Raw genomic sequence first — 23,783 nt, 5'->3', positions numbered from 1 at the left:
TTTTTGCTAAATTATTGAAGAATGAAGGAAGGAAGGAGGTAGGGGAAGAAGGATGAAAAACAGGAAAGGGAAGAAAGGGGGAAAGAAATAAGACAATAAAAGGAAAAGAATGGCAAAAATAATTTTCTCAAGTTCTCCACCTAAACCATGCTGCTACATGAATTTTGTGTCTTCTAATCCAGTAGTTCCCAAACCTTGCTGATCATCAGAATTACATTGGCAGTTTTGTTGGCTTATTTGTTTTATATTATTTTGATTATAAACGTTGCTATAGAGGTTAAGATCTTTAAAATCTTCCAAGATTCTAAACACATTTGAAAACATTTTTAAAGATAAAGAGCAAAAAGGAAAAACCTTTTTTAAAAATACAAGTATCAAATATTAGACCAAAAAGGAGGCAGTGGTAGTGATTTAACTAAAGTAATAGCATATATAATAAAAGAGAAATTTGATAAAATGTTCATGCTTGGTAATTCTGGAAGTACCCAGATTTGTGAATTATTTAGAGTTGTAGAGGCAATCATTCGAAGAGACAGAAACAAAAATCATTTATCAGATCTATTCTACAGAGATTAATCTATCCCTGGAGTAAAGAATATTAAGGAAGATGATTCAGGACTTTCATCTTTAATTATATGTTTACATTTTACACTCATTATTTTTATAAATCTTGTGATCTCTCTAGGTGACTCTGATGATCATCATATTGGGGAATCCCTGAATTAACTGACCATCTTTGGGTACAGATATGTTCTTTTACATCTGACTGTAAAGTTACCAGCCCACAGAACTCCATCTTACCCACGAGCATATCATGAGAGCCAGTGCCATGTGAATATGTGAAGTGATGATAAGTTATTATATCACATTCGTGTTCATAAACAAAAATCTTGGCCTTGATGTAAAAATCTTCTGACTTGAAATAGGTTGGAATCCAGAAATTTGGAGGAAAGAAGAGTGCTCAAACAATAGTAGGAATGTTCATTTTGACTGCCTTTAAAAGTCCAGAAATCAGTGATTCTCTTAAACTTTATGAAATATCTCAATTATAAGATTCTTGAAGTTTATAATTTATATTCTAGTTCAGCCAGAATCATAGTTTGTCCTAGAATGACAATAGATGCTAAAGAAATCCCCACATTATGTATGTCCTCTGATGACCACTAAAGAATGATCTCAGCAGGATTACTCTCTGCCTCACACACATGCACATGCATATGTTCATAAATCTCTCTCCCTCTCTCTCTCTCTCACACACAAACACACCCCAACACAAAAGTACACTCATTTCCTTATTTTTAAGCTTAGAACCTGCTGAGAAGAAAATGGACCCTGGAAATCACTCCTCAGTGACTGAGTTCATCCTCGCTGGGCTCACAGAGAAACCAGAGCTCCAGATTCCCCTTCTGGTCTTCTTCCTAGGAATCTACTTAGTCACGGTGGTGGGGAACCTGGGCATGATCACACTGATAGGGCTCAGTTCTCACTTGCACACCCCCATGTACTATTTCCTCATCAATTTGTCCTTTATTGATCTCTGTCATTCTACTGTCGTTACCCCCAAAATGCTGCTGAACTTTGTGACAGAGAAGAATATCATCTCCTACCCTGAATGCATGACTCAGCTCTATTTCTTTATTGTTCTTATTCTTGCAGAATGTTATATGTTGGCTGTAATGTCATATGACCGCTATGTTGCCATCTGTAACCCCTTGCTTTACAATGTCATCATGTCTTATTATAGGTGCTTCCAGCTCACAGTGACAGTTTATAATTTGTGCATCATTGAATCTGCAATCCACACAGGCTTTTTGCTGAGACTCTATTTCTGCAAGGCCAATGTAATTAACCATTATTTTTGTGATCTCTTCCCACTCTTGGAGCTATCCTGTTCTAGCATCTCCATGAATGAATTATTGGCTCTAGTCTTTAGTGCTTTTAATGTCCTGATTCCTGTTTTAACCATCCTTGCTTCCTACATTTTCATCCTCTCTAGCATCCTTCAAATCCACTCCACTGAAGGCAGAACCAAAGCCTTCAGCACATGCAGCTCCCATATCTCAGCTGTTGCTGTTTTCTATGGATCTGTAGCATTTATGTACCTGCAGCCGTCATCAGTCAGCTCGATGGACCAAGGGAAAGTATCTTCTGTGTTTTATACCTGCATTGTACCCATGTTAAACCCTCTGATCTATAGTCTGCGGAATAGGGATGTCAAATTTGCTCTGAAGAAAGTTCTATACAGAGGAAAATGTAGATGAATAGACTCAGTGTCATATCAGAAATATGCCTTTGGTTTGCTGAGATAGGCAATGCTTAGGTTTATTGTTCAAATTTTTGGAAATTCAGAATCATTTTCTCATATAATACCTTTCCCAAATTCTCTGGGCCACTTCCATTGAACCTGTGTTACAGTGACTGTGTATGGAGAAATAACAAGAATAAAGTCAGAGATTCTTAAGAATTAAAGAAGTTCCAGTTTGATTTTAAAAAATACAAATAACAACAACTATGACAATCATCATAAAATAATAACATACATGACTGAAATAGTATAAAATATCAAGCACAAAGCCCAACACTTTAAACTTCATTTAATATTTACAGTTTTCTCTCAGGGCAAGCCCTAGTACTATTTTATTTTGAAAGCTGAATAAACTGATACTCATTTAGTTTCAGTAAATGTCCAAGTTCCCAAACATAATAAATGACAAGAGTCTAGAATGTCTGGCTCCAGGACCCATGAATTTACTCCAGGTGATATATTGGCCCCAAGTAATCATGGGTAAGTCTAAGGCCCTCCCAGTAATTTTCTTCTGTACATTAATCTACAGTTCCTTATAAGACTGTGTTGTTTTCTTTTCTCTCTCCAATCTTAGTATTACTTTTGTTTCACTTGATATAATGAAAATAATCAAAATATTTCAAACCTGTCCTAATCAAAGGAAAAAGAAATCAGTTGGAGAGTTACTGCAGAATCTTCTGATAGAAACTCACTGAAGAGATTCAAATTTTCATGCTCAACACCAACAATTTTTATAAAAGCGGCTGAACACATTTTTATCTTTATATGAGTAATGCTGTATTATTTATGGACAAACTACTCATAGTAGCCAGAAAAGCCATAATTTACAATTAATTGCCATTCCACATCAGTTTTATCTCGGAAACATTTCTTCTTTCCCCTAATATGATTCCTTATTTGCTTCTGGGCATTTTACCACCTGGTTACTATAAATCCGGGTCTTCCCTGGTGCCTCATTGGCACAGAATCTGCCTGCGAATGCAGGACAAGTGAGTCCGATCCCTGGGTCAGGGAGATCCCTTGGAGAAAGAAATAGCAAGCCACTCCAATATTCTAACCCGGGAAATTCCATGGACAGAGGAACCTGGTGGGCTATAGTCTATGGGTGTCAAAAAAGAGTCGGCCATGACTCAGACACTAAGCAACAACTATAAATTCTCATGAAATTCTAAATACTCAGCTGTGTTCTGCCTCTTCTCAGTTCAAAGCATTTACTCATTAATAACAGGTCAATGTTCTTTGGAAAGTGTTTAACCATATTCACCTGTAGTGTCTAATTATGTAACAAAACACATATAATATTATTTACCACCCTTGTATCCTATTATCCATTAATTCATTGATGTCAGGCATTCATTTTCCAAGTGCTCTCATATTATTTGACTTAATTTTAATCAGTATTTTAAAAGAAGATAAATGGCTGTGATTAAAACTCCTATCCTTCCAATTAAAATTAATTTAAAAAATGATTAAAAATAAACCTCCTATCTCAGGCATGATTCCTACTCTGCTATTTATATATTGCAGAATATATATGTATGTACATACATATATAAGTACTTTCAGCTTGTGCAATCTTGATTCCATAACCTGGAAGCACAAACATAAGAATTGATGCTTTTGAAATGCTGTGTTGGAGAAGACTCTTAAGAGTCCTCTGCACTGCAAGGAAATCAACCTCGAATATTCCTTGGGAGGGCTGATGCTGAAACTGAAGCTCCCGTACTTTGGCCACCATATGCAAAGAGCTGACCTATTAGAAAAGACCCTGAAGCTGGTAAAGAATGAAGCCAGGAGGAGAAGGGGACTACAGAGGATGAGATGGTTGGATGGCATCACCGATTCAATGCACATGAGTTTGAGCAAGCTCTGAGAGATGGGAAAGGACAGGGAAGCCTGGTGTGCTGCAGTCCATGGGGTCACAAAGAGTCGGACACGACTGAGTACCTGAACAACAACAACATATATATTTATCTAAATCAGAACATATACCCTATTAGAACTGAAAGAATGGCATCTATAAGTATCTTAACACTTTTCAGGATGTACAGTCATACGAAAAATATCTGTGTTTTTTTTTGTTTACATGTTTTCTGTATCTGACCTTTTGTTGTTGTTGTTGTTCACTCAGTCGTGTCCGACTCTTTGTGACCTCAGGAACTGGAGCACGCCAGGCTTCCCTGCCCTTCACCATCTCCTGGGGCTTGGTCAAACTCATGTCCCCTGAGTCAGTGATGCCGTCCAACCATTTCACCTTCTGTGGTCCCCTCCTTTTTCTCCTATGTTCAATCTTTCCCAGCATCAGGGTCTTTTCCAATGAGTCAGCTCTTCACATCAGGTGGCCAAAGCATTGGAGCTTCAGCTTCAGCATCAATCCTTCTAATGATGATTCAGGATTTATTCCCTTTAGGATTAAGTGGTTCGATCTCCTTGCAGTCCAAAGGACTCTCAAGAGTCTTCTCCAACAACACAGTTCAAAAGTATCAATTCTTCGGTGCTTAGCATTTATGATCCAACTCTCACATCCATACATGACTACTGGAAAAACCAAAGCTTTGACTAGACAGACCTTTGTCAGCAAAGTAATGTCTCTGCTTTTTAATATACTATCTAGGTTGGTCACAGCTTTTCTTCCAGGGAGTAAGCGTCTTTTATATCTGTGGCTGCAGCATCATCTGCAGTGATTTTGGAGTCTACTCTTTCTGTTTCTTCCCATCTATTTGCCATGAAGTGATGGGACCGGATGCCATGATCTTAGTTGTTTGAACGTTGAGTTTTAAGTCTGCTTTTTCACTCTCCTCTTTCACCTTCTTCAAAAGGCTCTTTAGTTCCTCTTCTCTTTCTGCCATAAGGGTGGTGTCATCTGCATATCTGAGATTATTGATATTTCTCCCAGCAACCTTGGCTCCACCTTGGGCTTCATCCAGCCAGGCATTTTTCATGATGTATTCTGCATACAAGTTAAATAAGCCGGGTGATAATATACAGCCTTGACCTTTACCAACTCCAAGACCTCTTTCTCATCTTTTTTATTCAGCACACTGAAGTAACTGTAAATCATTTTCTGCTCACCTATTAGGTGGGATTCCCAACACACATATTTCCCCTCAAACATCCCAGAATCCTGCAGCCACAGCAAATCCAATGCTAAAGAGACCTTTTAATTGGGGGGCATCTTGCTTGAATCTGAAAGAACTCTAGGCAAAGTATTCAAAATAAGAGGTCTACCCTTCATTTTTCCAAGTGGACCATAGATGAGCAGTGACAAAATCTGAGAGATTTTCTTTAAAATGCATAATATCAAGCCATTTATGAGACTTACTATCACAAACTGCTTTTGATAAAGATCCTTAGGTTATTCCTGTGCACATTAAAGGTTTAGAAGTTTTAAAAAAATACTGATATCTTATGTTATACTCTTAAAATTTTGACTTTGAAATAATAATAAAATAAACTCCCTTGTTAACTTGAAATGAGTATCCAAAATTGAGAAACGCTAATGCATGCAAGCGTAAACTGCTAATAATAATTGAACTGATATATTTAACTATATTTTATAGTACTTCTCCTCACTTGAGTGCCCAATTTACTTTGATTCAGTTAAACCTTATATTATTTCCCATTTTCTGATTTTGGAACAAAAAATGAAAATATACAAGAAAATGCAAAAATAGAAGGAATATGAAAATAGAAGGAATAAGAAACAAAGGTGCCTAATAAAATGTTTCTTTATATATGCAAATAGCAACTAGAATTTTTAATAGCGAGGACCTCAAAAAACCAAATATAACATAAATATTCTGAATTCTTACCCAAAAACTTTAAATCCAATTATACATAGTTTTGACTTTTGAATCAATATTTATATTTCCTATCTACAATTAAATGAATTAAATGCATTTTTTTACAAGCGTAATTAATTTACTTCATTATTTTAAAATCTATTGTCCTATTAACATTAAGATAACTTGTCAGGAGGTTTTCCAGGTGGTGCTAGTGGTAAAGAACCAGCCTGCCAATACAGGAGACATATGAGATGCAGGTTCAATCCCTGGGTCAGGAAGATCTCCTGGAGGAGGGCATGGCAACCCACTCCAGTATTCTTGTCTGGAGAATCCCAGGGACAGAGAAGCCTGGCAGGCTACAGTCCATGGACTCTAAAAGAGTCAGACACGACTGAAGTGACTTAGCATGCATGAATGCAACTTGTCAAGATGAGCCATGATCCTCTAAAACCTTTTATTCACAGAGTGGACTGGGAACCAGTAGCATTGGCAAGGAGCTTGTAAGAGATGCAGAATCTCAAAATCTCAAATACTCCTCAGAACCACTGGATGAGGATCTGGATTTAAAAAAGTCCCCAGGTGATCCTGTGAAGAAATCTTTATCACTAACTGATGAGTTCAGGATTGACAAACAATCCCTCTTGAAGGAAAAAATTAGACAACTGGGGACATGTCAACTGCAATTGTTTCTTTTCTCAAGAGCTTGTCTCTTGAGAAATGGAAATCCTTGGAGAGTATTTGACTCCATGTTATTTATTGCCTAGCATAGCTAAATCCAGCACACACCTTCATAGCTCGGTGATCACAATCACTCAGGGGAGAACTGAGAAAGGTGTAGATGTTTGCTACCTTGAAGCTGAAAAAGCACACACTGAAGACTTAGGATTGGAGATGCTGACCTGTGATGCAGACCAGCTTCAAAAGTGGCTCTGAGATCAAGTTTGTCCCTGCCCTCTCAGCACTAAAGACAGCAGAATGCTGGATACCTATCACTCCCAACACTCACACTAGTACTATTTTTGCCTAAGAGCGCATTTCCAATGAGATTTGGCATTGTGGTTTCCAGAAGAAAAAAGGTGTGTTGATTTTACATTTTATTTTTGAGACTTTAATTACGAAAGTAATAACCACTGGCATTTAGGCAAATATTCCACAATACAGTCATTTGTATAATTATCAGTTTATTCATAGCATATTTTTACTTGCTATGATGTGCCAGATGTGGGCTGTTTACTGACTAGAGGAGAACAAGTCTGATTTGTTCATCATCTGAGTTATAGAGCAACTGCAGTCTGAAAACATGCTATTTAGAAATGGAAGATTCTTGAGCACGTAGTAAGAAAGTCTAACCAATTTCAAGGAATTGGTGGTTTTATGATGACATTAATTGTAAATGAGATTAGCAAAGAAAAAAAGTGTTTATCAGACAATAGAGATAACGCGGTTGGTAAGACTATGTTTTTTTTCATGTGAAATAAAGAAAACATGAGTAAATAAAATTCTACATAAGTTGAGAGAATTTGACTTATTCTAGAAAAAGAAAACTTTTTGAATTTGAATGTAAGTTTCTGAAACTGAAAGGAGCCAGATACAAATTGAATCTGGGAAGTGGCAAGAGGTGGTGTAGATATTCATACTTTGTCTTAAAAGCCATGAAGAAAATCCTTTCCCTAACGTCCCTGAGTGGTTCATCATCTGATTTATGATTGAGTGTATTCAATGATCAAGAATTTAAATACAATTTCCAAAATATTCAGTTCCCTAGCTCTGAATCCATTAGGAGATCTATGCAAATTTGCATGTCCCTCTGAGTTTTCACTCCAATTTTTGCATATTATGCTACTTTATGATGAGTGTTAGGCCACCTTAATAGCATCTTTAATTTTATGATATTAGTAACTATGTCTTTGTAGTTTTCATACTCTAGAATAGACCTTGCTCTGTGGTAAAATACTGTCTCACGAACTTTTGCTAAATTATTGAGAAGAGAAAGAAGGAAGAAGCAAGCAGAAGAAGGATAAAAGGGAGGAAAGGGAAGAAAGGAGGAAAAGAAATGAGAAGACAAAAGAAAAAAATAGGAGAGAAAAAACAGAATGTTTCAAATTCTCCACCTAAAACATGCCACTACACTGACTTCGTGTCTTCTAATTCAGTAGTTCCCAAACCTAGCTAATCATCAGAATTACATTGCCAGTTTTATTGGCTTGCTTGTTTTAAACTACTTTATTAAAAGTTCAGATCTTTTAAAATCCTCAAAGATTCTGAATCCCTAATTCTGATGTTAGGTTGGGAAATGTGTAATAAAAATTTCTCCAGATGAGTTGAGAGAATTTGGAGAGCTGATGAATACAAACTTTTGAGAACATTTTTAAAGATAAAGAAGAAACTAAGAAAAGATTTTTTTAATATAAGTATCAAATATTAGAGTAAAACGTAGGCAGTGGTACTGCATATGCAATAAAATGGAATTTCAATAAAATGTTGAAGGTTGTTAACTCTGGAAGTACCAAGAGTTCGTGAATTATTTTGAGCTATAAAGGTAATCTTTGGGAGAAGAAATAGAAGCAAAAATTGTTTATCAGTGATCTTCTGCAAATATTAACATCCCAGAGCAAAAAAGTATAAGGACAATCATTCAGGAAATTTTATTCTTAATTATAATCATGTTTACATTTTTGCAGTCATTATTTTTGCAGATACTTTAAGCTCTCTAGGTGACTCTGATGATCAAACCATATCGGGGAATCCTTGAATTAACAGACACGCTGTGTTCAGATATGTTCTTCTATACTGACTGAAAAGTGACCAGCCCACAGAACTCCATCTTATCCTCAATAACATCATGAGAGCCAGTGACACTTGGCTGTGTGAAATGAAGGTAAGTTGAGTCTCTATCATGTTCACATTGAGAAACTAAAATGTTGTCCTCACTGTAAAATTCCTCTGACTTGAGATAGATTGGAATCTAGAAAGAGAGTCATTTTCTGAGGGTATATGTATATTTTAAATGAACCCAGATACAAGGAGGAAGGGATATAGGCACGAAGGCCAGACATTAACATGTAGATGTGCAGTTGTTTCTCATTATGGTTTAGTTTAGTTTTCATTTCTCTGGTGAATAAGGATTTCAGTATCTTTTTTATGTTCTTGTTAATTATTCTTTTTTCATCTGTGCTATATCTGTTCACACAGTTTTCTTATTTTTAACTTGTTTGACTGTCTTCATGTTATTGTCTTTTCAATATTTTTTTCATACCGTCAATGACAGTCCATAGTGCTTTTAATATTCTATTAATGTATTTTGAGGAATAGTTTTTAATTTGAATAAAAAGAATTTATCAATATGTTTGCTTAGTGTGTGTGTGTGTTCTTTCTAACAAATTCTTAGACTAGTCCAATATATTATATATTCTTTAGTGTTTTCTCACGAAGTTTAACAGTTTAGTCTTTATGCCTAGATTTAAGATTCACTTCAATTTTATTTTTATTTAGCTGTGAGGTAGAACAGTTTAGATTTTTTTCCTTTTAATTTGTATTCAAGTAGAAATTTTGCAATTTTATTTTGACCCATAAATGATGGTAATCTGTTTACTGCTTAGCAGAATAGGGGACTGCGTTTCTGATTCTATATCCCCTAATTTTATGACTAGTTTTAATACCCTTTTAGTTAATGAAAGATGAAAAAGAAAAGTTTAACTATTATAAGTGCTCTTTCTGTATTTGGAAGTGTGCAATTATCTTTTATTTTCCAAATAATAGCATTGTACAACAACAATAAAAACAGCTATTGTTATTATTACCATTTACAGACTGCTGCTGCTGCTGCTAAGTCGCTTCAGTCGTGTCTGACTCTGTGCGACCCCGTAGACGGGATTTTCCAGGCAAGAGTACTGGAGTGGGTTGCCATTGCCTTCTACTTAAAGACTGCTAATCTTTTCTAATTAGACTATGAGATTATTTTACTATTCAAAGATTATCAAGTAGTAATTGATGAGTCAGTAAATGAACGCAGATACTTGCACTTTAACTCACAAGCGCGATTCACATATCTTTTCTTTAAGCATTTAGTCCACAAACATGCCAACAGTGGACTAACTCACAGTGAATGTTATTTGTGCTGTTTTATTTCAAAAATAATATTAAAAACTGAAGATTTTTACATAGAAACCCATGTTTTATAATTATCAGAAAAAATCATTCCAAAATCTGTTTTGATGTGTCTCTTTTCTCCTCTGACGGAAATTAAATTCTAGTTAATAAAAGGTTCTGCACTTACATGAGATTTGCTCACTCCAGGTTGATGCTCAACCAGTTTCTGTCATTTTTAACAGGTCCTCTAAGATTTCAAATTTGCAAACTTCAAATGGGAAAAAAAAGCGCTTAAAATAAGTGAATGTTTGAACTAAGGAACAGCCATTCAAATAGGTAAAATGATCACTATTATGGCTGAAAAATGTGTCAGTGAAATAGTTTAATATATTTTCTCTCAAGCTGTAAAAACATTTTATTAAGAAAATGTTATTTAGAAAACTTATCTGGAGTTTTAACTTTTCATAGAAACCAAGGAAATATTCAAACAGTTAACCTTCTATGTGAGGTAACTTTAATAAACAAGGCATAAAAAAAGACATGTCTTCAAAGCTGTCTCTTTCTCTCTCTCTCCTTCAGAAACTTCCCAGATGGAAATGGCAAAAGGAAATCACTCCTCAGTGACTGAGTTTATCCTCGCTGGACTAACAGAACAGTCACAACTTCAGATGCCCCTTTTCCTCCTCTTCCTAGGAATCTATGTGGTCACGGTGGTTGGGAACCTAGGCATGATCACACTGATTAGGGTCAGTTCTCATCTGCACACCCCCATGTACTATTTCCTCAGTAGCTTGTCCTTCATTGACCTCTGTCATTCCACTGTCATTACCCCAAAAATGCTGGTGAACTTTGTGACAGAGAAGAACATCATCTCCTACCCTGAATGCATAACTCAGCTTTACTTCTTCCTCCTTTTTGCTACCTCTGAGTGTTACATGTTGGCTGCAATGGCATATGACCGCTATGTTGCCATCTGTAGCCCATTGCTCTATAATGTAATCATGTCCCATCAGGCTTGTTTCTCCCTCATTTGGGGAGTGTACATGATGGGACTGATATGTGCGTTCTCTCACACAGGCTGCATGCTTAGGGTTCATTTCTGCAAATTAGATGTGATCAATCATTATTTCTGTGATCTTCTGCCCCTCCTAAAGCTCTCCTGCTCTAGCACCTATGTCAACGAATTACTGGTCCTATGTTTTGGTGCACTTAACATCTTTGCTCCCATCCTGACCATCCTCAGCTCCTATATCTTCATCATTTCCAGCATCCTCCACGTTCGTTCCACGGAGGGCAGGTCCAAAGCCTTCAGCACATGCAGCTCCCACATCTCAGCTGTTGCTGTTTTCTATGGATCTGCAGCATTCGTGTACCTGCAGCCATCCTCTGTGAGCTCCATGGACCAAGGGAAAGTGTCCTCTGTGTTTTATACTATTATTGTGCCCATGCTGAATCCCCTGATCTACAGCCTCAGGAATAAAGATGTGAGTGTTGCCCTGAAGAAAATGCTTGAGAGAAGAATATTTTTGTGACCAGACATAACATGAGCATGATACTTTATATCTGGTCATTGCTTGTTACACTCTATGAATGTATGGTTCTCTTATGTCAAAATCCTTACCAGAGCTTAAAATCTGAGCTAAGAATCCCTTCATGCTTTGTAACATTGATCAAACCTGTATGCCTCCTACAATGCCATTTACTGTTTTAGATGTGTACTTGCCTGCTTATTGTCCAAAATGCACTGTACTGTCATGTTCAGGAAGGTTATCCGCATGCATGTATTTCACTGCTGTTTTTGCAGGACCTAAGATAGTTCCTGGCATTAGAAAGACCTTGATAATTTTCTTATTTCCTTTTTAAAAATATTTATGGGAAGCCATATATATCTCATAATATCATTATCCATTACTTTCTCTAATAGCTACATATGACTTTTAAAAGTTAAAATCAATTAATTTATGTTTGAAGAGTTCTTCAAAGATCTGCAATAAAACTGATGACATCCTAAATTATTTCTATACAAAAATTCAGAAGCATGAACTTGAGTAACTTCAGTATCAAACTCCAATACAGGTAAGATAACTTGTGAACACCTGATTTTTTAAGTCATTAAATAAAGTCAACAACCCAAAATCCTTGAACCAAAACTCTTGGTTTTCAAGCATGCAGGATACACGTGTTAAAAAATAATATGTATATTTGTTATCAGATTGGTCAACATAGCAAATCTGGAGATACAGTGGTACCTGGAACTCGATTACTCCAGCCTAGATTACCAGGGTTTCTCATACCCAGACTAAAATAGAACTTCACCTATATTGACAATGAGAAAATTCTTAGTATATAGAATTTTACCACATGCAAATTATAGTTCAAAAAATTTAGTTTCCAGATAAAGAGAAAATATGATAACCTCTATTGTTTCAGTCAGAGTTGTGGATCTTCCTAGATTGCCACCTTGAACCAGAACATGATTTCTTTATTACTCTACACATTAAGCAAACAACATCTAGTAAATTTTTTCACATTAAGTGACAGATCTCTATGTTATTCCTCAATATTTCTTTTATTTATAGAGTTAGATAAAGTCATTAACTTATTGTACCTATTAGGAAATTTTCATGGGGCTATGACAATAACCAGTTGAAAGCTTCCTGCAGCCTACATGTTAAAATATTTCAAGTACTACTGTTTTATAAATACATCATGGCCTCTAAATACAGTTAATATAGGTCAATGAGAAAAAAAAATTGATCAAATATTGCACACAAAGAATTTTTTTCTGATTTTTTATTTATCTCTTGTGTGGAATCACTTTAGAGTGTTCCTTTAATGCAGGTCTTAAAATTTCCTAAAATTTTGAATTCTTATATAACTTGACATGAAATTCACCAGAGTTCTAATAAGATCTATCCCAGCCTTGCTTCCAACCTATAATCTAACAAAAACGATAAATTACAATGATATGACACTATTAAACACTTGAGAGTCAATGGGAGAAAAGGGAATTGCTAATTGTAACTTTTCCCAAGAGTTGATACTTGTGGGATATGATCCTAATGGGGGATCATTAGCATTATCTGTTCCTCATCTGACTCTTAGCATCAATACTCAGAGTATAAATCACCATTCACATCAACCAACATTTGCAGGCAGCCATCGACTTCAACAGAAGTCAGGACCAGTGACTCAAAATTATTACAACAGAGTTTTCTAGATTATGACCCTACAACAACAAGAAGTCCTACAGGGTTAGAACTCAGAACTATCTACCAGCATCATCAGAACCATTTTTCCCTTCAGAGAAATAGAGAGAATAATACAAGCACTGGCATTTTGGGGAGCAAGACGGATGTATCTAAATCCCAGTCCTAGACTTTAAAAAGTTAGATCTTCTGTTCTAGCTTCCTTCAGTTCAGTTCAGTGGCTCAGTCGTGTCCAACTCTGCAACTCCATGAACGGCAGCATGCCAGGCCTCCCTGTCCAACACCAACCCCAGGAGTTTACCCAATCTCATGTCCATTGAGTCGCTGATGCCATCCAACCATCTCCCTTACAGTGCATTAGTAGATGTGGGTAGCTATTTTTCTGTCTCTATCTGTCCTCACTCTAATATTCACACTCCCTGAGGAACAGAGTTTCCCTTATCATCTCTCTGTCCCTGCTGGAGAAACTTATGGCCAGTATTTCTTTGTTTACTCACCTCCACTCAGGCAATGTGAGAGCTTCACTCACTTGTGTTGGAGTCTGTGTTAACTTATCACTACACTCCTTTCAATAATTTTATTAAAAAATCATATTTATTGATACTTGTATATAAGGCATTGTGCCAAACACTGTATTGAGTTTACAGTCTGGTACAGAAGAAAAGCCAATAAGCAACTCATAATAATTGATACATAATTAAGCATGTGCTAAATGTAGACATAAGAAGTGTATTCCTCAGCATATAGAAAATGGTCTTATTAACTGATGTTTTCATTATTAAAGCCCTTAACTTAAGGACTCTAACTATTGAATAAATTTCATCAGATACACTGGGAATGTGTAAGAGAAGATAAAGAAATATAATGAGTCAAAAAAAGAGATTCTACCAAATGCTGTTTTGTGTAATTGTTAAATCATGTGATACCTGGTGGGACATAAAAATAAAAGATTTTGTTGTTGGGTGATATAAATCATTGAATGACAGAAATTTATTCAAACTTTATTTGGAGACCTTGGAAAATATTAATACTTAGGAAGTTAATATTCAGTAAAAACTTCAAATTTCAGTATCATTGTATGTATTTAGGTAGAAAGAAGGGACAAGAAAATGTCTTAAGGAAAAAAATAAAAAAATCCCAGCCATCATAGCAGGAATGAAAATGCTGCTGAAACAGAAGATACAATGGAAAGAAACTCAATAGATTAAAACTAAAATAACATTGACAAAAATTCAGTTCTTACCAAGGGTATGAGACTGTGCTAAGCATCTCATAGGAATCATTTATCTGAATATACACAGAAGGTAGATTTTAGTATTTTCGTTTTTCAGAGAGTTGGAAAGTAGACATATTATCTCAAGACCACACAGCAAGAATGGGGTTGAACTGAGGATTCAATTCTCTAACGTCTACCATAATCAGCATCCATTAGAATGAAGATAATAGAAGTATATTTAATCCAACTACCCATTAGGTGTGTTCTTAAAGAATATCTGCTATGTACGTGGTTATTCAGTCTGTGCTCCAATGTTTATGACTGTCAGCTCAGGATGTATCTGATGATACGGATATTTGTCTTTGCTGTGAAACCAAATATTTCTTCCCATAGTTTGAGGCCGTTAATTTAACCCAGTCTCTTGAATGTATACAATAAGTTCAGTACCTCTCACTGCCATATGATGAACATTGAAATAACTGTCCTGGGCCATATGAATTTTTGTTTTGCCAGAAAAAAATATTCTCAGTTGCTTTAATCATCTTAAAATAACTGATTTCTAGATCATATTTAGGAAACTGTGTAGCTTTTCCTATATCACACACAGTATTTTACTTCAAACTGAACACAATAGCCAAATATCACTTGAGTGTTAAGAATATGAATTTCTATTTTCTAGAACCTACTAATTTCCTTTGCCATTATAAAGTAAAGATACATTGGTCTTTAAAAAATACATCACACTGTTGACTGGTATTGAATTGACACTAAAATTACTTATTTTATTGTGCATGTACTCTACTCATCCACATTTCCACCGTCTTTGAATTCTATTGAGAGCATGTGCAAAATACATGATTATATTTTTTAAAGGTTGGCATACCAAACACCTGGTGTTTGTGTTCAAAAGAACTTTATGTTTTGGAGAACATAATCATTTTCTCACCTCCACCATTTAAATCATAAAGTGCAAACTGTGTAGATCAATCTTGGTACATTGATGTCCTGGTCACACTGTTGGAGTACATGACTTGTATTTAGGCCTTTATACTCTTCACGACCCAGATAATCACGATGGTGTGATCACTCACCTAGAGCCAGACATCCTGGAATGTGAAGTCAAGTGGGCCTTAGAAAGCATCACTATGAACAAAGCTAGTGGAGGTGATGGATTTCCAGTTGAGCTATTTCAAATCCTCAAAGGTGATGCTGTGAAAATGCTGCACTCGATATGCCAGCAAATTTGGAAAACTCAACAGTGGCCATAGGACTGGAAGAGGTCAGTTTTCATTCCAATCCCAAAGAAAGGCAATGCCAAAGAATGCTCAAACTACAGCACAATTGCACTCATCTCACATGCTAGTAAAGTAATGCTCAAAATTCTCCAAGCCAGGCTTCAGCAGTACGTGAACCGTGAACTTCCAGATGTTCAAGTTGGTTTTAGAAAAGGCAGAGGAACCAGAGATCAAATTGCCAATATCTGCTGGATCACTGAAAAAGCAAGAGAGTTCCAGAAAAACATCTATTTCTGCTTTATTGACTATGCCAAAGCCTTTGACTGTGTGGATCACAATAAACTGTGGAAAATTCTGAAAGAGATGGGAATACCAGACCATCTGACCTGTCTCTTGAGAAACCTGTATGCAGGTCAGGAAGCAACAGTTAGAACTGGACATGGAACAACAGACTGGTTCCAAATAGGAAAAGAAGTATGTCAAGGCTGTATATTGTCACCCTGCTTATTTAACTTCTATGCAGAGTACATCATGAGAAACACTGAGCTGGAAGAAACACAAGCTGGAATCAAGGTTGCCAGAAGAAATATCAATAACCTCAGATATGCGGATGACACCACTCTTATGGCAGAAAGTGAAGAAGAACTAAAGAGCCTCTTGATGAAAGTGAAAGAGGAGAGTGAAAAAGTTGGCTTAAAGCTCAATGTTCAGAAAACTAAGATCATGGCATCTGGTCCCATCACTTCATGGGAAATAGATGGGGAAACAGTGGAAACAGTGTCAGACTTTACTTTGGGGGGCTCTAAAATCACTACTGGTGGTGATTGCAGCCATGAAATTAAAAGATGCTTACTCCTTGGAAGGAAGGTTATGGCCAACCTAGATAGCATATTTAAAAGCAGAGACATTACTTTGCCAACGAAAGTCCGTCTAGTCAAGGCTATGGTTTTTCCAGTGGTCATGTATGGATGTGAGAGTTGGACGGTGAATAAAGCTGAGTGCCACAGAATTGATGCTTTTGAACTGTGGTGTTGGAGAAGACTCTTGAGAGGCCCTTGGACTGCAAGGAGATCCAATCAATCCATCCTAAAGGAGATCAATCCTGGGTGTTCATTGGAAGGACTGATGTTGAAGCTGAAACTCCAATACTTTGGCCACCTCGTGCAAAGAGTTGATTCATTGGAAAAGACCCTGATGCTGGGAAGGATTGGGGGCAGGAGGAGAAGGGGACGACAAAGTATGAGATGGTTGGATGGCATCATTGACTCGATGGACATGGGTTTGGGTAAACTCCGGGAGTTGGTGATGGACAGAGAGGCCTGGCTTGTTGCAATTCAGGGGTTGCCAAGATTCGGACCTGACTGAGCGACTGAACTGAACTGAACTCTCACTCCTAAGATTATCCAAATTAGAAAAAGAAGAATGGTTCCTGGTGTGGAAAAACCTATTGAGGTATAAGCATGATGTCTGCCAAGCAGTTGCATTTCTGCCCTCTGGAGTCAAAGTCCAGGGAGAAGGAAGCTGAGACATTAGAGCATCAGATCTCCGGTGAAATGATACTGGTCATCTCATTTCAGATATTTTCACTTGAGATGTTATTAAAGACAGCCCCCACTAACAGAACTACTTTCCACAGACTTGTGAATCCTCCTGCATTAATTAAAGAAAGCATACACTACTATTGTTTATTATAAATGGAAGGAAAATATTATGTCATTTGACATGCATGATATTAATATATCAACAGAGAAACTTGGAGGAAAGAAGAGTATTCAGAAATAATACTAGAAATGTTCATGTTGACTGACTTTAAAAATCCCTAAATTGGTGTTTCTCTTAAAATTACGAAATTTCTTAATTATAAAGTTCTTGATGTTTATAATTTCTATTCTAGCTCAACCAGAATGTTTGTCCTTGAGTAGTAGGAGGTACTGGAGAATTCCCTGCATTATGTATGTCCTCTGATGAAGGATAAAGAATGATCTCTGCAGAATTACTCTCTGCCTCTCTCTCTCTCTCTCTCTCACACACACACACACACACACACACAGAAATACATTCATTTTCTGTTTTTTTAATTAGAATCTGCTGAGAAGAAAATGGACCCTGGAAATCAGTCCTCAGTGACTGAGTTCATCCTCGCTGCCTCAAAGAACAGCCACAACTCCAAGTTCTCCTTTTCCTCCTCTTCCTAGGAATCTATGTGGTCATGGTGATGGGGAACCTGGGCATGATCACACTGATTGGGGTCAGTTGTCACCTGCACACCCCAAAGTACTATTTTCTTGACAATTTGTCCTTTATTGATCTCTGTCAGTCCACTGTCATTACCCCCAAAATTCTAGTGAACTTTGTGACAGAGAAAAATGTCATCTCCTACCCTGAATGCTTGACTCAGCTCTATTTCTTTCTTCTTTTTATTATTGCAGAGAGTTATATGTTGGCTGAAATGGCATATGACCACTCTGTTGCCATCTGTAACCCCTTGCTTTATAATGCCATCATGTCTTATTATAGGTGCTTCCAGCTCACAGCAGCAGTTTATGTCTTGTGAATCATTCAATCGATCTTCCATACTTGTCTTACCTTGAGACCCTATTTCTGCAAGGCCAGTATGGTTAACCATTATTTCTGTGATGTTTTCCACTCATGGAGCTATCCTGTTCTAGCACCTATTTCAACAAATCATTGACTCTAGTCGGCAGTTCTTTCAACGTCCCGATTCCTGCCATAACTATTCTTATCTCCTGCATCTTCATTCTCTACATAAACTTTCACATCCACTCCACGGAGGGCAGGTCCAAAGCCTTCAGCACCTGCAGTTCCAACATTTCAGCTGTTGCTGTTCTCTATGGATCTGCAACATTCACGTGCCTGCAGTCATCATCTGTGAGTCCCATGGACCAAGGGGCTCATATAAAGAGAAGGCTTTTATACCTGCACTGTGCCCATGCTGAACCCTCTGATCTATACTCTGCAGAATAAGGATGTCAAATTAGCCCTGAAGAAAATTCTGGACAGTGGAAAATGTAGATGAATAGACTCAGTGTTGGTATCATATCAAAAATAAACCCTTGCTTTGCTGAGATATGTAATGTTTCAGTTTTATCGTTCAAATTTTTGGAAATTCAGGATCATTTTCCCATACAATACATTTCCCAAATTCCCTTCAGGCTAATTCCTTTGAATTTGTGTTATGTGACTATGTATGGAGAAATATCAACAATAAAGTCAGAGACTCTTGAGAATTAAAGTTTCAGTGTAATATTAAAAAAATAAAAACAAGAATAACTATGATGATCATCATAAAATAATGACATATTATTATTGAGATAGTATAAAATATCAACCACTGTATCCATCACTTTATATTAGACAACTTTCTTTAATATTTATGAAATTCTCTCAAGGCAAGCCCTAGTATTGTTTCCACTTGAGAGATGAATAAATTGAAGCTTGTTTACTTTGAGTAAATGTCCCCATAGTCCCAAACATGATAAAGACAGAGGCTAGAATGTCTAGCTCCAAGAACTGTGATTTTACTCAAAGTAATCTATTGCCCCCAGGTAATTGTGGGTAAGTGTAAGGCCTTCCCAGTAATTTCTTTTTACACATTAAGCATCTACCTTTTCTGTCAGGTTGCACTGCTTTTTTTTAGATCTCTTCAATGTGATTTTAATTTTTATTTCATTTGATTTAATGAAAACAATCAAAATATTTCAAACTTGTGTTGATCAAGCAAAAAGACCAAGTGCAGAGTGACTGCAGAATCTTATGATAAGACTTTATCAAAGAGATTCAAATTATCATGTTCAATACCAACAATTTCTACACAAGTAGCCCAACACATTTTTATCTTTAAACCATTAGTGCTCTACTATTTATGTACAGGTGCTGCCCTGGTGGCTCAGCGGTAAAGAATACAGTTGCCAGTGCAGAAGACGTGGGTTCAGTCCTCGGGTGGGGAAGATCCCCTGGAGAAGGAACTGGCAACTCACTCCAGTATTCTTGCCTGGGAAATCCCATGGAGAGAGGAGCCTTGCAGGCTACAGTCCACAGGGTCGCAAAGCGTCCATCCAACACAACTTTGCTACTAAACTACAACAATAAATGTATGTTAACAACTACTCATAATAACCCCAAATTCTGTAAGTCGTATTACTTTCATGAGGTTCATGCCTTTTGCCATGTAAGTTATAAACAACTGCCATTTCTTGTCAGCTTTATCTTGGAAACATCTCTTCTCTCCCCTCATATTGCTCCTTTTTAGCTTCTGGGCATTAACATCTGGTAACTATAAATTCACATGAAACTCTGAATACCCAGTTATCTTCTGCCTCTTCTCATTTCAAACCGTCTTACTCATTACTGACAGACCGATATTCTTTGGGCAGTGTGCTGTCTTATTCACCTAGAGTGTCCAAATATACGACTAAGACTATATATCAGCTCAGTTCAGTGCAGTCGCTCAGTCGTGTCCGACTCTTTGCGACCCCATGAATCGCAGCACGCCAGGCCTCCCTGTCCATAACCAACTACCGGAGTTTACCCAAACCCACGTCCATCGAGTCGGTGATGCCATCCAACCATCTCATCTTCTGTCATCCCCTTCTCCTCCTGCCCCCACTCCTTCCCAGCATTAGGGTCTTTTCTAATGAGTCAACTCTTCGCATGAGGTGGCCAAAGTATTGGAGTTTCAGCTTCAACATCAGTCCTTCCAATGAACACCCAGGACTGATCTTCTTTAGGATGGACTGGTTGGATCTTCTTGCAGTCCAAGGGACTCTCAAGAGTCTTCCCCAACACCACAGTTCAAAAGCATCAATTCTGTGGCACTCAGCTTTCTTCACCGTCCAACTCTCACATCCATACATGACCACTGGAAAAACCACATATGACTATATATATATAAACATAATTTTACTTACCACCCATGTATTTCATTATCCATTCATTCATCAATGTCAAACATTCATCTTCAACTATTTCATATTATTTGACTTAATTTTCACATTATTTGTCTTATTATTTTCATATTATTTATCCTAATATTCATCAACACTACAAAATAAGGTAGAATGGCTAAAATTACAGGTTTATCTTAGGCATGATTCCTAGTCTGTTATATATAGTCCAGAATATATAAAAATATATATAAATCAACTAAATCAGAACATATAACCTGTCAGAAATGAAAGAATGGCTTATATGGATCTCTTCATATTTTTAATTTCTGAGTAAGTGTAGGAATAATCTGTTTACTCCTTGTTTACATTCTTTTTTTCTTTTTTTATTTTAAATTAGTTTATTTATCTATTTTTTTTAACTTTACAATATTGTATTTGTTTTGCCATACATTGACATGAATCCACCATGGGTGTACATATTTTCTCCTTCCAGAACCCCCCTCCCACCTTCCTCCCCATCCCATCCCTCCAGGTCATCCTGGTGCACCAGCCCTGAGCCCCCTGTATCATGCGTGGAACCTGGACTGGGGGATTCGTTTCACATATGATAATTTACATGTTTCAATGCCGTTCTCCCATATCATCCCACCCTCGCCATCTCCCATAGAGTTCATAATACTGTTCTATTTATCTGTGTCTCTTTTGATGTCTCACATACAGAGGTATCTTTACCGATTAATTAAATACCATATATATGAGTTAGTATACTGTATCGGTGTTTTCTTTCTGGCTTACCTCACTCTGTATAATGCTGGGTATACACACTGAGGAAACCAGAATTGAAAGAGACACGTGTACCCCAATGTTCATCGCAGCACTGTTTATAATAGCCAGGATGTGGAAGCAGCCTAGATGTCCATCGGCAGACGAATGGATAAGAAAGCTGTGGTACATATACATTCTTTCTATATCTGACCTTTACCAAACTCCAACTCTCTTTCTCACTTCTTTTATTTGGCACACTGAAGCAACTTCAATCATAGTCTGTTCACTTATGAGGTGACATTCCAGACACACAGTATTCTTATCCAAACATATCAGAATCCTGCAGCCATAGCAAACCCAAAGCTAAAAGATTTCTGATGAAGGAGTATGGTGGATTTTCCTTGAATCTGAAAGAACTCCAGTGGAAGTTATTCAAAACAAGAGATCTCTAGCACCTTGTTTTTCAGAGTGGTCAATAGATGAGAAATAGTGGCAAAATCTGAAAGATTTTATTTAAAAGTATAATCTCAAACCACACATGAGACTTACTATCAGAATCTGCTTTTGATCAAGATCCTTAGGTTATTCCCGTGCACATTAAAATTTGAGAAGCTTTTGAAAAATATTGATATCTGACCTCACATCCTAAAATTTTGATTTAATTGACATAGGGTTCAACCTTGGTTTGAAATTAAAAGAAAAAAACTTCCATGATAATTTTTTAATATGTTTAAATGAATAGCTAAAATTGAGAAGCATTAGCTTCCCTTGTGGCTCAGCTTGTAAAGAATCCACCTGCAAAGCAGAAGACCTGGGTTCCATCCCTGGGTTGGGAAGATCCCAGGGAGAAGGGAAAGGCTAACCACTCCAGTATTCTGGCCTGGAGAATTCCGTGGACTCATAGTCCATGGGGTCACAAAGAATCAGAAACAACTGAGTGACTTTTACTTTCAATGTAACACAAGTATAGACTGGTAAAAATAAAACTGAATCTTCTTATTTAACTATAAGATTTCTGCTGACTTGAGTGTGCAATTTACATTGATTCAATCATTTCTAAATATGTTTCCAATTTTCCTGTTTTAGAACAAAAAGTGAAAATACAATATATAAGAAGAGAGGAAACATGAAACATAAGTGCCTAATAAAATATTTTATACATGCAGCTTAGCACTAGAATCATTAATAGTGAGCACCTAAAAAATAAAAAATTAAGTCAATATTCTGAATTCTTACCCCATAACTTTAAATCCAATAACATATAGATTTGACTTTGAATTAATATGTGTATTTTGTATTTACATGTAAAATGGATACATTTTTTACAAGGATAAATTATTTACTTCATCATATTAAAAATTGTTACCATTTTAACGTTAAGATAACTTGTCAGAATGTTGCCCAATCCTCTAAAACCTTTTATTCACAGAGTGGACTGGGAACAACTAGAACTGGCCAGGAGCTTGTATGAGAAGCAGAATCTCAAAATCTCAAATGCTCCTCAGAAGGATCTGATGCTGGTTGAGGATTTTATTTTGAAAAAATCTCCAGGTAAGAGGGTGTGGAGAAAAGGGAACCCTCTTACACTGTTGGTGGGAATTCAAACTAGTACAGCCACTATGGAGAACAGTGTGGAGATTCTTAAAAAAGTGGGAATAGAACTGCCATATGACCCAGCAATCTCACTGCTGGGCATACACACCGAGGAAACCAGAATTGAAAGAGACATGTGTACCCCAATGTTCATCGCAGCAGAAGCAACCTAGATGTCCATCATCAGATGAATGGATAAGGAAGCTGCGGTACATATACACAATGGAATATTGCTCAGCCATTAAAAAGAATACATTTGACTCAGTTCTACTGAGATGGATGAAACTGGAGCCCATTATACAGAGTGAAGTAAGCCAGAAAGAAAAACACCAATACAGTATACTAATGCATATATATGGAATTTGAAAGATGGTAATGATAACCCTATATGCGAGACAGAAAAAGAGACACAGATTCATAGAACAGTCTTATGGACTCCGTGGAAGAAAGTAAGGGTGGGATGATCTGAGAGAATAGCATTGAAACATGTATATTATCATATGTGAAACAGAACTCCATTCCAGGTTTGACGCATGAGACAAATGCTCAGGGCTGGGGCAATGGGATGACCCAGAGGGTGGGATGGGGGGGAGGTGGGAGAGGGGTTCAGGATGGGGAACACATGTAAACCCATGGCTGATTCATGTCAATGTATGGCAAAAACCACTACAATATTGTA

At 36.9% G+C, this 23,783-nt stretch overlaps 2 protein-coding genes and 1 pseudogene across 2 annotated transcripts; all 3 read left to right on the top strand.

Moving 5' to 3' along the window:
* The first annotated feature begins 1,298 nt into the window (after positions 1 to 1,298).
* On the top strand, positions 1,299 to 2,261 carry LOC145523249 (olfactory receptor 8G3-like). Its single transcript, XM_081533210.1, has one exon. It carries the CDS (start codon positions 1,326 to 1,328, stop codon positions 2,259 to 2,261), a length of 936 nt encoding a protein of 311 aa, XP_081389336.1. The 5' UTR covers positions 1,299 to 1,325.
* Positions 2,262 to 10,751: 8,490 nt separating this feature from the next.
* Positions 10,752 to 11,711, top strand: LOC145523087 (olfactory receptor 8G1-like). The gene has a single exon (XM_081532878.1). It carries the CDS (start codon positions 10,770 to 10,772, stop codon positions 11,709 to 11,711), a length of 942 nt encoding a protein of 313 aa, XP_081389004.1. The 5' UTR covers positions 10,752 to 10,769.
* A 6,227-nt stretch (positions 11,712 to 17,938) lies between these two features.
* LOC145524857 (olfactory receptor 8G3-like) lies at positions 17,939 to 18,876 on the top strand (annotated as a pseudogene).
* The last annotated feature ends 4,907 nt before the right edge of the window (positions 18,877 to 23,783 follow it).

This window comes from Giraffa tippelskirchi, chromosome 10 (genome assembly GCF_054371585.1).
Source record: "Giraffa tippelskirchi isolate mGirTip1 chromosome 10, T2T-mGirTip1v1.2.pri, whole genome shotgun sequence".
NCBI lineage: Eukaryota > Metazoa > Chordata > Mammalia > Artiodactyla > Giraffidae > Giraffa > Giraffa tippelskirchi.
This window is presented reverse-complemented; position numbering and strand designations above follow the sequence as displayed.

Bases quoted from the DNA above. Each gene is read 5' to 3' on its own strand.
- LOC145523249 (XM_081533210.1), top strand. From the start codon at position 1,326: ATGGACCCTGGAAATCACTCCTCAGTGACTGAGTTCATCCTCGCTGGG.
- LOC145523087 (XM_081532878.1), top strand. From the start codon at position 10,770: ATGGAAATGGCAAAAGGAAATCACTCCTCAGTGACTGAGTTTATCCTC.